At 31.4% G+C, this 16,048-nt stretch overlaps 1 protein-coding gene across 1 annotated transcript in view; it reads left to right on the top strand.

The window, feature by feature from the left end:
* The first annotated feature begins 127 nt into the window (after positions 1-127).
* The window catches only part of LOC135568333 (epidermal growth factor receptor kinase substrate 8-like), a 39,177-nt gene continuing 23,256 nt past the window's right edge, over positions 128-16,048 (top strand). Inside the window, 2 exon segments of the mRNA XM_065015210.1 lie at positions 128-170; positions 173-259. Coding sequence (XP_064871282.1) covers positions 128-170; positions 173-259 — 130 coding nt within the window.

Below are 16,048 nucleotides of genomic sequence, written 5' to 3'. Positions count from 1 at the left end.
CCATTCCATGGCTGTGTCTGTATTAGTGCTGAATGGGGTGCTGTTTCTATCTGTGAATTGAATCTGGGTCTGGTCTGTATCTGATTGTCTGTCTGCCTCTTCTCTCCTCTTCCCGTACTCCTACAGGATGATTCTGAAGAGTGACGGGGTCATCCCGCCGCCCCGCGGCGCCCGCCTCGAGCCCCCGCCACCCTCACCCAGGTGGACGTGAGGAGTCGTGTGGCAGCCTGGTCAGCCTGGGCGGCGGAGCAGCAGGACTGTAAGTACTGGGACTTACTGAGTCTGGAAGGTTCTGCCTTCTAATGAGCAGGATATCACTCAGCAGTCAATGATATGGCATCATGAATGGACTTGAACAACAGTTTAGTTGAGAGATAGAGCTGTTCTAAGGGTTCAACCAGGTGATAGTTGAGAGATAGAGCTGTTCTAGAGGTTCAACCAGGTGATAGTTGAGAGAGAGAGCTGTTCTAAGGGTTCATCCAGGGGATGTAGTGAGACTGAACCACTGACTGTCTCTGCAAGGCTTTACATGGTGATACTTCCCGGTTCCTGAGAGCTACTTGACACGTCTGATCCCCTCGGAGAACACGGAGTACAGCACAACCATTGGCTGTTTCAATATCACTTCAGTATGTTCATAGAGAATGAACAGAACACATCTTCTGGACCCCAAATGGATTAAAACGAAAAATACAAATCTTTACCATTACAAATGTAGACCAAGAGGGCAGAGACAAGCCAACCTCCGATATCATTTGGGAGGCCTCCAAGAGGGTACATTAGGGGAGAGATAATCTCATACTCAGCAAAAGTTACATCTGATTTAGAATGAAAGAAAAAGAAAAAATACATCACTATCTCAACAAAAATCTTCACATGGTTAAGAAGAACATTCTATTCCGGGAACTTAAGCAGGAATACGAGCTTTTCCTTTTTCCTTTTGAAGAGAGACAACAACTACAACAACAACAACAACAACATCTACTACAACATCAACTACAACAACAACAACAACAACATCTACTACAACTACAACAACTACAACAACAACTACAACAACAACAACATCTACTACAACATCTACTACAACAACAACAACAACATCTACTACAACAACAACAACAACATCTACTACAACAACAACAACAACAACAACTAATATAACAACTACAACAACAACATCTACAACAACAACAACAACATCTACTACAACAACAACATCTACTACAACAACAACAACAACAACAACAACTACAACAACAACTACTACAACAACTACAACAACTACAACAACTACAACATCTACTACAACAACAACAACAACAACAACAACAACAACAACAACTAATATAACAACAACAACATCTACTACAACAACTACAACTAATATAACAACAACTAATACAACAACTACATCTACTACAACAACAACAACAACAACAACAACAACAACAACAACTAATATAACAACAACAACATCTACTACAACAACTACAACTAATATAACAACAACTACATCTACTACTACAACTACAACTACAACAACAACAACTACAACTAATATAACAACAACTACAACAACATCTACAACAACAACTACAACTACAACTAATACAACAACAACAACAACAACATCTACTACAACAACTACAACAACAACTAATACAACAACAACAACAACAACATCTACTACAACAACTACAACAACAACATCTACTACAACAACAACTACAACTAATATAACAACAACTACAACAACAACAACAACTAATATAACAACAACAACAACAACAACATCTACTACAACAACTACAACAACAACTACAACAACAACAACAACAACAACTAATATAACAACAACAACAACATCTACTACAACAACAACTACAACTAATATAACAACAACTAATACAACAACTACAACAACAACATCTACTACAACAACAACAACAACAACTACAACAACAACTACAACAACAACAACAACTACAACTAATATAACAACAACTACAACTAATATAACAACAACTACAACAACAACAACTACAACAACATCTACTACAACAACAACTACAACTAATATAACAACAACAACAACAACATCTACTACAACAACTACAACAACAACTACAACAACAACAACAACTACAACTAATATAACAACAACTACAACTAATATAACAACAACTACAACAACAACAACTACAACAACATCTACTACAACAACAACTACAACTAATATAACAACAACAACAACAACATCTACAACAACAACAACAACAACTAATAGAACAACAACTACAACTAATATAACAACAACTACTACAACAACTACAACAACATCTACTACAACAACAACTACAACTACAACTACAACAACAACAACAACAACTAATATAACAACAACTACAACTAATATAACAACAACTAATACAACAACTACAACAACATCTACTACAACAACAACTAATACAACAACAACAACAACAACATCTACTACAACAACTACAACAACAACTACAACAACTACAACTAATATAACAACATCTACTACAACAACTACAACATCTACTACAACTACAACTACAACAACAACTACAACTAATATAACAACAACTACAACTAATATAACAACAACTACAACAACAACAACTACAACAACATCTACTACAACAACAACTACAACAACATCTACTACAACAACAACTACAACTAATATAACAACAACAACAACATCTACTACAACTAATATAACAACAACAACATCTACAACAACTACAACTAATATAACAACAACATCTACAACATCTACTACAACTAATATAACAACTACAACAACATCTACAACAACAACAACAACAACAACAACAACTACTACAACTAATATAACAACAACAACATCTACAACAACTACAACTAATATAACAACAACATCTACAACAACTACAACTAATATAACAACAACATCTACAACATCTACTACAACTAATATAACAACAACAACAACATCTACAACAACAACAACAACAACAACAACAACAACATCTACTACAACAACAACTACAACAACAACTACAACTAATATAACAACTACAACAACAACTACAACTAATATAACAACAACTAATACTACAACAACAACTACAACTAATATAACAACAACTACAACAACTACAACATCAACTACAACAACAACTACAACAACAACTACAACAACAACTACAACAACAACTACAACTAATATAACAACTACAACAACAACTACAACTAATATAACAACTACAACAACAACTACAACAACAACTACAACAACAACAACAACAACTACAACAACAACTACAACAACTACAACAACAACAACTACAACAACAACTACAACAACAACTACAACAACAACTACAACTAATACAACAACTACAACAACAACTACAACTAATATAACAACTACAACAACAACTACAACTAATATAACAACAACTACAACTACAACAACAACTACAACTAATATAACAACAACTAATACTACTACAACAACTACAACAACAACTACAACAACAACAACAACAACTACAACAACAACTACAACAACAACTACAACAACAACTACAACAACAACAACTACAACAACATCAACTACAACAACAACTAATAACAACTACTACAACAACTACAACAACAACATCTACTACAATAACAACTACAACAACAACTACAACTAATACTACAACTACTACAACAACTACAACAACAACTACAACAACAACTACAACAACATCTACTACAACAACAACTACAACAACTACAACAACAACTACAACAACAACTACAACAACAACAACAACAACAACAACAACAACAACAACTACAACAACAACAACATCAACTACAACAACAACAACTACAACTAATATAACAACAACTACAACAACAACAACTACAACAACAAACAACAACAACAACAACAACTACAACAACATCTACAACAACAACAAACTACAACAACATCAACTACAACAACAACAACAACAACTACAACAACTACTACAACAACTACAACAACAACTACAACAACAACTACAACAACAACTACAACAACATCTACTACAACAACAACAACTACAACAACATCAACTACAACAACTACAACAACAACTACAACAACTACAACAACTACTACAACAACTACAACAACAACTACAACTAATACTACAACAACTACAACAACAACAACAACATCAACTACAACAACAACAACTACAACTAATATAACAACTACAACAACAACTACAACAACAACTACAACAACTACAACAACAACTACAACAACTACAACAACAACTACAACAACAACTACAACATCTACTACAACAACAACTACAACATCTACTACAATAACAACTACAACAACAACTACAACAACAACTACAACAACAACAACAACAACTACAACAACATCTACTACAACAACAACAACTACAACAACATCAACTACAACAACTACAACAACAACTACAACAACAACATCTACTACAATAACAACTACAACAACAACTACAACAACAACATCTACTACAATAACAACTACAACAACAACTACAACAACAACATCTACTACAACAACAACTACAACAACATCTACTACAACAACAACTACAACTAATATAACAACAACTACAACAACAACTACAACTAATATAACAACTACAACAACAACTACAACTAATATAACAACTACAACAACAACTACAACTAATATAACAACTACAACAACAACTACAACTAATATAACAACTACAACAACTACAACTAATATAACAACTACAACAACAACTACAACTAATATAACAACTACAACAACAACTACAACTAATATAACAACAACTAATACTACAACAACAACTACAACTAATACAACAACTACAACAACATCTACTACAACATCTACTACAACAACTACTTCAACAACTACAACAACATCTACTTCAACAACTACAACAACATCTACTACAACAACTACAACAACATCTACTTCAACAACTACAACAACATCTACTTCAACAACTACAACAACATCTACTTCAACAACTACAACAACATCTACTTCAACAACTACAACAACATCTACTTCAACAACTACAACAACATCTACTACAACATCTACTACAACAACTACAACTACAACTAATATAACAACAACTACAACAACATCTACTTCAACAACTACAACAACATCTACTTCAACAACTACAACAACATCTACTTCAACAACTACAACAACATATCAACAACTACAACAACACTACAACAACTACTACAACAACTACAACAACAACAAATATAACAACAACTACAACAACATCTACTTCAACAACTACAAACAACATCTACTCAACAACTACAACAAATCTACTTCAACAACTAATATAACAACACAACAATATAACAACAACATCTACTTCAACAACTACAACAACATCTACTTCAACAACTACAACAACATCTACTACAACAACTACAACAACATCTACTTCAACAACTACAACAACATCTACTTCTACAACTACAACTACAACAACTACAACAACATCTACTTCAACAACTACAACAACTACAACAACTACAACAACTACAACAACATCTACTTCAACAACTACAACAACTACAACAACTACAACAACTACAACAACATCTACTTCAACAACTACAACAACAACATCTACTACAACAACTACAACAACTACAACAACAACAACAACATCTACTTCAACAACATCTACTACAACAACTACAACAACAACAACAACATCTACTTCAACAACATCTACTACAACAACTACAACAACAACAACAACATCTACTTCAACATCTACTACAACAACTACAACAACTACAACAACTACAACATCTACTACAACATCTACTACAACATCTACTTCAACATCTACTACAACAACTACAACAACTACAACAACATCTACTACAACATCTACTACAACAACTACAACAACTACAACAACTACAACATATACTACAACATCTACTACAACATCTACTACAACAACTACAACAACTACAACAACAACTACAACATCTACTACAACATCTACTACAACAACAACATCTACTACAACATCTACTACAACAACAACATCTACTTCAACAACTACAACTACAACTACAACAACAACATCTACTTCAACATCTACTACAACATCTACTTCAACATCTACTTCAACAACTACAACTACAACTACAACTACAACATCTACTTCAACATCTACTACAACATCTACTACAACAACTACAACAACTACAACAACTACAACAACTACAACATCTACTACAACATCTACTACAACATCTACTACAACATCTACTACAACATCTACTACAACATCTACTTCAACAACTACAACTACAACAACTACATCTACTTCAACATCTACTACAACATCTACTTCAACATCTACTACAACAACTACAACAACTACAACAACATCTACTACAACATCTACTACAACATCTACTACAACATCTACTTCAACAACTACAACTACAACAACTACAACTACAACAACAACATCTACTACAACAACTACAACATCTACTACAACAACAACTACTACAACAACTACAACAACTACAACAACAACAACTACAACAACAACTACAACAACATCTACTACAACAACAACAACAACAACAACATCTACTACAACAACAACAACATCTACTACAACAACAACTACTACAACAACAACTACAACAACTACAACAACAACAACTACAACAACAACTACAACAACAACAACTACAACAACAACAACATCTACTACAACAACAACTACAACAACATCTACTACAACAACAACTACTACAACAACAACTACTACAACAACAACTACAACAACAACAACATCTACTACAACAACAACTACAACAACATCTACTACAACAACAACTACTACAACAACAACTACAACAACAACAACATCTACTACAACAACATCTACTACAACAACAACTACAACAACATCTACTACAACAACATCTACTACAACAACAACAACAACAACATCTACTACAACAACAACTACAACAACAACTACTACAACAACAACTACAACAACATCTACAACAACAACAACTACAACTAATATAACAACAACTACAACAACAACTACAACTAATATAACAAACTACAACAACATCTACTACAACTAATATAACAACTACAACAACAACTACAACAACTAACAACAACAACATCTACAACAACAACAACAACAACTACAACTAACATCTACTACAACAACAACAACAACTAATATAACAACAACTAATACTACAACAACAATCTACAACAACAACATCTACTACAACATCTACAACAACAACAACTACAACAACAACATCTACAACAACATCTACAACAACAACATCTACTACAACATCTACTACAACATCTACAACAACATCTACAACAACATCTACTACAACATCTACAACAACATCTACTACAACAACTACAATAACATCTACAACAACAACAACATCTACAACAACAACATCTACAACAACAACATCTACAACAACATCTACAACAACAACATCTACTACAACATCTACAACAACAACATCTACTACAACAACATCTACAACAACAACATCTACAACAACATCTACTACAACATCTACAACAACAACTACAACAACATCTACTACAACAACTACAACAACATCTACTTCAACAACTACAACAACATCTACTTCAACAACTACAACAACATCTACTACAACAACTACAACAACATCTACTTCAACAACTACAACAACATCTACAACAACATCTACAACAACATCTACAACAACAACTACTACAACATCTACTACAACAACATCTACAACAACAACATCTACTACAACATCTACTACAACAACATCTACTACAACATCTACAACAACATCTACTACAACATCTACAACAACATCTACAACAACATCTACAACAACAACATCTACTACAACATCTACAACAACATCTACTACAACATCTACTACAACATCTACAACAACAACATCTACAACAACATCTACTACAACATCTACAACAACATCTACAACAACATCTACAACAACAACATCTACTACAACATCTACAACAACAACATCTACTACAACAACTACAACATCTACTACAACAACTACAACAACAACAACTACAACATCTACAACAACAACATCTACTACAACATCTACTACAACATCTACAACAACATCTACTACAACAACATCTACTACAACATCTACAACAACATCTACTACAACAACAACTACAACTACAACAACATCTACTACAACATCTACAACAACAACATCTACTACAACAACATCTACTACAACATCTACAACAACATCTACTACAACAACAACTACAACAACAACATCTACTACAACATCTACTACAACATCTACTACAACATCTACAACAACAACATCTACTACAACAACATCTACTACAACATCTACAACAACATCTACTACAACAACATCTACTACAACAACAACAACATCTACAACAACAACAACAACAACTACAACATCTACTACAACAACTACAACAACATCTACTACAACAACATCTACTACAACAACAACAACATCTACAACAACAACAACAACAACTACAACATCTACTACAACAACTACAACAACAACTACAACAACAACTACAACAACAACTAATATAACAACTACAACAACAACAACATCTACTACAACAACTACAACTAATATAACAACTACAACAACAACTACAACAACTACAACAACAACAACTAATATAACAACTACAACAACAACAACTAATATAACAACTACAACAACAACAACTAAATAACAACAACAACTACAACAACAACTACAACAAATCTAATATAACAACAACAACAACAAATCTAACAACAACAACAACTACAACAACAATACAACAACAACAACAACTACAACAACAACATAACAACTACAACAACTACAACAACTACAACAACTAATATAACAACTACAACAACAACAACAACTACAACAACTACAACAACTAATATAACATCTACTACAACAACTACAACAACTAATATAACAACTACAACAACTACAACAACTAATATAACAACTACAACAACTACAACAACTAATATAACAACTACAACAACTACAACAACTACAACAACTACAACAACTAATATAACATCTACTACAACAACTACAACTAATATAACAACTACAACAACAACTACAACAACTACAACAACAACAACTAATATAACAACTACAACAACAACAACTAATATAACAACTACAACAACTACAACTAATATAACAACTACAACAACAACAACAACTACAACAACTAATATAATAACAACAACAACTAATATAACAACTACAACAACTACAACAACTACAACAACTAATATAACAACTACAACAACTACAACAACTAATATAACAACTACAACAACTACAACAACTACAACAACTACAACAACTAATATAACAACTACAACAACAACAACAACTACAACAACTAATATAACAACAACAACAACTAATATAACAACTACAACAACTACAACAACTACAACAACTACAACAACTAATATAACATCTACTACAACAACTACAACAACTAATATAACAACTACAACAACTACAACAACTAATATAACAACTACAACAACTACAACAACTACAACAACTACAACAACTAATATAACATCTACTACAACAACTACAACAACTACAACAACTACAACTAATATAACAACAACAACAACTAATATAACAACTACAACAACTAATATAACAACAACAACAACTAATATAACAACTACAACAACTACAACAACTACAACAACTAATATAACAACTACAACAACTACAACAACTAATATAACAACTACAACAACTACAACAACTACAACAACTACAACAACTAATATAACAACTACAACAACTACAACAACTAATATAACAACTACAACAACTACAACAACTACAACAACTACAACAACTAATATAACAACTACAACAACTAATATAACAACTACAACAACAACATCTACTACAACAACTACAACAACTACAACAACTACAACTAATATAACAACTACAACAACTACAATAACAACAACAACTACAACAACTACAACAACTAATATAACAACTACAACAACAACAACAACATACAACAACTACAACAACAACATCAACAACAACAACAACTAATATAACAACAACAACAACAACAACAACAACAACAACTACAACAACAACAACAACTACAATAACAACAACAACAACTACAACAACTACAACAACTACAACAACTACAACAACTACAACAACTAATATAACAACAACAACAACTAATATAACAACTACAACAACATCTACTACAACAACTACAACAACTAATATAACAACTACAACAACTAATATAACAACTACAACAACTACAACAACTACAACAACTAATATAACAACTACAACAACTACAACATCTACTACAACAACAACAACTAATATAACAACTACAACAACTACAACAACTACAACAACAACAACTAATATAACAACTACAACAACTACAACAACAACATCTACTACAACAACTACAACAACAACAACAACAACAACTAATATAACAACTACAACAACTACAACAACAACATCTACTACAACAACTACAACAACTACAACAACAACAACTAATATAACAACTACAACAACTACAACAACAACATCTACTACAACAACTACAACAACTACAACAACAACAACTAATATAACAACTACAACAACTACAACAACTACAACAACAACAACTAATATAACAACTACAACAACTACAACAACTACAACAACAACAACAACATCAACAACAACATCTACTATAACAACAACATCAACTACAACATAACTACAACAACTAACAACAACTACAACAACTACAACAACTAATATAACAACTACAACAACTACAACAACTAATATAACAACTACAACAACTACAACAACTACAACAACTACAACAACTACAACAACTAATATAACAACTACAACAACTAATATAACAACAACAACAACTAATATAACAACTACAACAACAACAACATCTACTACAACAACTACAACAACTACAACTAATATAACAACAACAACAACTAATATAACAACTACAACAACTAATATAACAACAACAACAACTAATATAACAACTACAACAACTACAACAACTACAACAACTAATATAACATCTACAACAACTAATATAACAACAACAACAACTACAACAACTAATATAACAACTACAACAACTACAACAACTAATATAACAACTACAACAACTAATATAACAACAACAACAACTAATATAACAACTACAACAACTAATATAACAACTACAACAACTACAACAACTACAACAACATCTACTAACAACAACAACAACAACATCTACTACAACAACTACAACAACAAATATAACAACTACAACAACTAATATAACAACTACAACAACTACAACAACAAATATAACAACTACAACAACTACAACAACTAATATAACAACTACAACATCTACTACAACAACAACAACTAATATAACAACTACAACAACTAAAATAACAACTACAACAACATCTACTACAACAACTACAACAACTACAACAACTAATATAACAACTACAACAACTACAACATCTACTACAACAACAACAACTAATACAACAACTACAACAACATCTACTACAACAACTACAACAACAACAACAACTACAACAACAACATCTACTACAACAACAACAACAACTAACAACAACAACAACATCTACTACAACAACAACAACAACAACAACTACAACAACAACAACATCTACTACAACAACAACAACTACAACAACTACAACAACAACTACAACAACTACTACAACAACAACTACAACAACTAATATAACAACTACAACAACATCTACTACAACAACAACAACAACAACAACTACAACAACAACAACTAATATAACAACTACAACAACAACAACATCTACTATAACAACAACAACTAATATAACAACTACAACAACATCTACTACAACATCTACAACTACAACAACTACAACAACAACTACTACAACAACAACTACAACAACAACAACTACAACAACAACTACAACAACATCTACTACAACAACAACAACATCTACTACAACAACTACAACAACAACTACAACAACAACTACAACAACATCTACTACAACAACAACAACAACAACATCTACTACAACAACAACTACAACAACATCTACTACAACAACAACAACAACAACATCTACAACAACAACAACAACTACTACAACAACTACTACAACAACAACAACAACAACAACAACAACAACAACAACAACATCTACTACAACAACAACAACAACAACTACAACTACAACTAATATAACAACTACTACAACAACAACAACATCTACTACAACAACTACAACAACAACTACAACAACATCTACTACAACAACTACAACTAATATAACAACTACTACAACAACAACAACAACTACAACAACAACTACAACAACATCTACTACAACAACTACAACTAATATAACAACAACTACAACAACAACAACTACAACAACTACAACAACTACAACTAATATAACAACTACAACAACAACAACTAATATAACAACTACAACAACAACAACTAATATAACAACAACAACAACAACAACAACACTACAACATCTACTACAACAACAACAACTAATATAACAACTACAACAACAACAACATCTACTACAACAACAACAACTAATATAACAACAACAACAACAACATCTACTACAACAACTACAACAACTACAACTAATATAACAACTACAACAACTACAACAACTAATATAACAACTACAACAACTACAACAACATCTACTACAACAACTAATATAACAACTACAACAACTACAACAACTACAACTAATATAACAACTACAACAACTACAACTAATATAACAACTACAACAACTAATATAACAACTACAACAACAACAACTAATATAACAACTACAACAACTACAACAACTACAACAACTAATATAACAACTACAACAACAACAACTAATATAACAACTACAACAACTACAACTAATATAACAACTACAACAACTACAACAACTAATATAACAACTACAACAACATCTAATACAACAACTACAACTAATATAACAACTACAACAACTAATATAACAACTACAACTACAACAACTAATACAACAACTACAACTACAACAACTAATATAACAACTACAACAACTACAACAACTAATATAACAACTACAACAACAACTAATATAACAACTACAACAACTACAACAACAACACAACAACTACAACTACATATAACAACTACAACAACAACAACAACTACAACAACTAATATAACAAACAACAACAACAATAATAACAACAACAACAACAACAACAACTACAACAACTACAACAACTACAACAACAATACAACAACTACAACAATAACAACAACTACAACAACAATATAACAACTACAACAACAACAACAACTAATATAACAACAACAACAACAACTAATATAACAACTACAACAACAACTACAACAACTACAACAACTACAACAACAAATATAACAACTACAACAACTACAACAACAACAACAACTAATATAACAACTACAACAACTAAATAACAACTAACAACAACTACAACAACAACAACAACTACAACAACTAATATAACAACAACAACAACTAATATAACAAACAACAACTACAACAACTAATATAACAACAACAACAACTACAACAACTATAACAACAACAACAACTAATATAACAACTACAACAACAACTACAACATCTACTAACAACAACAACAACAATATAACATCTACTACAACTACAACAACTACAACAACTAATATAACAACTACAACAACTACAACAACTACAACAACTAATATAACAACTACAACAACTACAACAACTACAACAACTAATATAACAACTACAACAACTACAACAACTACAACAACTAATATAACAACTACAACAACATCTACTACAACAACAACAACAACAACAACTACAACAACAACAACTAATATAACAACTACAACAACAACAACTACAACTAATATAACAACAACTACAACAACAACAACAACATCTACTTCAACAACTACAACTAATATAACAACTACAACAACAACAACATCTACTATAACAACAACAACTAATATAACAACTACAACAACATCTACTACAACATCTACTACAACAACTACAACTAATATAACAACTACAACAACATCTACTACAACATCTACAACATCTACTACAACATCTACAACATCTACTACAACATCTACAACTACAACAACAACTACAACAACAACAACTACAACTAATATAACAACTACAACAACAACAACATCTACTATAACAACAACAACTAATATAACAACTACAACAACATCTACTACAACATCTACAACATCTACTACAACAACAACAACTACAACAACAACTACAACAACAACAACTACAACAACAACAACTACAACAACAACTACAACAACATCTACTACAACATCTACAACTACAACAACAACTACAACAACTACAACAACTACAACAACTACAACTACAACAACTACAACAACTACAACAACTACAACAACTACAACAACAACTACAACAACAACAACTACAACTAATATAACAACAACTACAACAACAACAACAACATCTACAACATCTACTACAACAACTACAACAACAACTACAACAACAACAACTACAACAACAACAACTACAACAACAACTACAACAACATCTACTACAACATCTACAACTACAACAACAACTACAACAACAACAACTACAACTAATATAACAACTACAACAACAACAACATCTACTATAACAACAACAACTAATATAACAACTACAACAACATCTACTACAACATCTACTACAACAACTACAACTACAACAACAACTACAACTACAACTACAACAACAACTACTACAACAACAACTACAACAACAACATCTACTACAACAACTACAACATCTACTACAACAACTACAACTACAACAACAACTACAACAACAACATCTACTACAACAACTACAACATCTACTACAACTAATATAACAACAACAACAACAACATCTACTACAACTAATATAACAACTACTACAACAACAACAACTACTACAACAACAACAACAACAACAACAACATCTACTACAACAACTACAACAACAACTACAACAACAACTACAACAACATCTACTACAACAACTACAACATCTACTACAACTAATATAACAACAACAACTACAACATCTACTACAACTAATATAACAACAACAACAACAACATCTACTACAACTAATATAACAACAACTACAACAACAACAACAACAACAACTACACAACAATAACAACTAAACAACAACAACTACAACAACAACAACATCTACTACAAACAACTACAACAACAACAACAACTAATATAACAACAACAACAACTACAACAACTACAACAACTAATATAACAACAACAACAACTAATATAACAACAACAACAACTACAACAACTACAACAACTAATATAACAACAACAACAACTACAACAACTACAACAACTAATATAACAACAACAACAACTAATATAACAACTACAACAACAACAACATCTACTACAACAACTACAACAACATCTACAACAACAACAACAACATCTACAACAACAACAACAACATCTACAACAACAACAACAACATCTACTACAACATCTACAACATCTACAACAACATCTACTACAACATCTACAACAACAACATCTACAACAACAACATCTACAACTACAACAACAACAACATCTACTACAACATCTACAACAACAACATCTACTACAACAACAACAACTACAACA

This window comes from Oncorhynchus nerka, unplaced genomic scaffold (assembly GCF_034236695.1).
Source record: "Oncorhynchus nerka isolate Pitt River unplaced genomic scaffold, Oner_Uvic_2.0 unplaced_scaffold_1617, whole genome shotgun sequence".
NCBI classification, from domain to species: domain Eukaryota; kingdom Metazoa; phylum Chordata; class Actinopteri; order Salmoniformes; family Salmonidae; genus Oncorhynchus; species Oncorhynchus nerka.
The sequence above is the reverse complement of the archived record's forward strand: the minus strand, read 5'-3'. Positions and strand labels throughout refer to the sequence as shown.